At 48.4% G+C, this 2500-nt stretch overlaps 1 protein-coding gene across 1 annotated transcript in view; it reads right to left on the bottom strand.

The window, feature by feature from the left end:
• Positions 1-2500, bottom strand: part of mgat5 (alpha-1,6-mannosylglycoprotein 6-beta-N-acetylglucosaminyltransferase) — an 86035-nt gene that overhangs the window by 6139 nt on the left and 77396 nt on the right. The window contains exon 13 of the mRNA XM_053676490.1: positions 1-141. This exon is cut by the window's left edge and continues 6 nt beyond it. Coding sequence (XP_053532465.1) covers positions 1-141 — 141 coding nt within the window. The remainder of the gene's footprint in view (positions 142-2500) is intronic.

Raw genomic sequence — 2500 nt, 5'->3', positions numbered from 1 at the left:
CAGAGTGGGCTTGCCCTTGAAGAAATCCGTGTTCTTGCTGCTCTTGGGTGGATTGAACTTGGGGTTCAGGAACGCACAGCCATTGGCTATAGCCTCCAGGGGGGCGGGGCCTTCATAAGGGAAGGACAAACCTACAAACAGCTGAGAGCGAGATAGAAAACGTTCAGGATGGAAATAATTGAACTCCTACGCTTTAGACGGCAGTCTTTAAGCAATCGACTTCAAAGAAATAAACGATCAAAGATTTTTCTTGACAGGATTTACATTAAAAATGTTTTACAGTGATCGAACGCTAATGCGGATCATCTCGGATAATCCTAATGGCCCCCCTGTCTGAGACTAATTAGCCCCGATTCGTTTTCACGATTAGAAAAATGAACAGTCCGAATGGATTGTACTTCAAACCTCCCGGTGAGATTCCCACACGACGCGGGTTCCTCTCGGTTCGGATGGCAGCGTCACGTACCAGTGCGGTTCCCGTTCTCGCCCTAGCGCTCATCGGCCGATACGCGAGGCGCGCACGACTTCCACACGGTGTGAACACGTTTCTCCTCGCAGATTCACACCGAACACTAACATTTCTTAGGATTTCCTCTAACAGGCGCATTAAACGCTCGTCTTCACGACTTTTACTCCTCACGTTCCCCTCCCCCCTCCCCCCGTTAACGTGAGATTTAACACGGGTGACGGGCATTTACGCGAAGGTCTAGATGGCAGGTTCATTTCGTTCCTTAAAACACATATGATCAGAATGTAGCTTTAGAGAAACCTGGCCCAGGATTCTGACTAGAAGAAAGGAAAATCTGAAACGGAGAGCCCAGTATCCACTAGGTGGCGATAACGGACAACGCTGCATGGAGATGGAAAGTTAAATTCTCCTCAACGCTATCCGCGTTGCACGTGAGCTGGAACGTTAATAAGCGCAGACGTGTGTGTTGTGATCGTGCGCACTCGTACGTCTTCTGATCGAGTCGGGTAACTGCAACCCCCCCCCCCCCCCACCCCCCCACCCCCCCACTATTTCATTACATATTGCACATTTGTGTTTGTTTATGACGACAATAAAACCGACTTCAATTCAGATGAAACTGAGCGGAACCGGACGGTCGAGCAGGTGGTTTAAGGTTTTAAAGCGAAGGTTCGGGTGAGGATGTCTGTAAGGATGTAAAACTCTACTAATAATCACGATAAAGAGAAATCACCTCCAGCCGCATGCATTTCTTTAGCAACTTGAGCATTTACAACCTCCTCCTCCTCTTTTCTCACCCCACCTCTCCTCCTTTCTCACCCCACCTCGCCATCTTTCTCACCCCCCCTCCCTCTCGCCATCTTTCTCAGCCACCATTTGAGCTCATGCTTAAGATTACAAGAGGTCTTATTCAGCTTGATGACTTGAGCAAATATTTGAGAAGGCCTGAGCCGTTCCACCAGTGTAGCTGCGTGTATGCGAGCCACAATAATCTGCTTGTTAACGTAACGCCTCGCAAACCCAAGGGCAACAAAGAGCGGCCTGTGCTCCGAACGGACCGATGACCACAGAGCAGGGCTTCAGGGTGAAAAATGTACAAAGACGTCCTTATACACCCGCTGACTCGTGGAGTACAGTAGAAGCACACACTCATCGGATCACCCGTGTGACCAGCGGCGACTCTTGAGCTGACTGGGTTTCGTCACGGGTCCACAAGCAGCGAGTGTGTGTGTGTGTGTTGGGATGAACGGTATAAACATAAAATACAATTCCCGTTTGGGTCAGTAGGAGGCAGTACAGATTCACTACGGTGAGAAAAGGAGGTGGCGTGAAGCTGACTGAGAAGAACACAGGCTCTATTAATAGTGTTGCTGTGAGATGTACTGAGAGCTACTGACAAGGAGAGAAAATGACCTCTGCCCTTCCCATGTAAATATTCTATTAGGCCTGACAGCAGTGATGGCACCAGACATCTCGGTACAACTGCAAAGACGCAACAAACATCTGTGCATCACTGCGAAAGCTCAACAAACGACTGTGCATCACTGCGAAAGCTCAACAAACGACTGTGCATCACTGCGAAAGCTCAACAAACATCTGTGCATCACTGCGAAAGCTCAACAAACATCTGTGCATCACTGCGAAAGCTCAACAAACATCTGTGCATCACTGCGAAAGCTCAACAAACGACTGTGCATCACTGCGAAAGCTCAACAAACGACTGTGCATCACTGCGAAAGCTCAACAAACATCTGTGCATCACTGCGAAAGCTCAACAAACATCTGTGTATCACTGCAAAGACGCAACAAACATCTGTGCATCACTGCGAAAGCTCAACAAACATCTGTGTATCACTGCGAAAGCTCAACAAACATCTGTGCATCACTGCGAAAGCTCAACAAACATCTGTATCACTGCAAAGACGCAACAAACAACTGCGCATCACTGCGAAAGCTCAACAAACATCTGTGCATCACTGCGAAAGCTCAACAAACATCTGTGCATCACTGCGAAAGCTCAACAAACATCTG

This window comes from Ictalurus punctatus, chromosome 27 (assembly GCF_001660625.3).
Source record: "Ictalurus punctatus breed USDA103 chromosome 27, Coco_2.0, whole genome shotgun sequence".
Classification (NCBI taxonomy): Eukaryota; Metazoa; Chordata; class Actinopteri; order Siluriformes; family Ictaluridae; genus Ictalurus; species Ictalurus punctatus.
The sequence above is the reverse complement of the archived record's forward strand: the minus strand, read 5'-3'. Positions and strand labels throughout refer to the sequence as shown.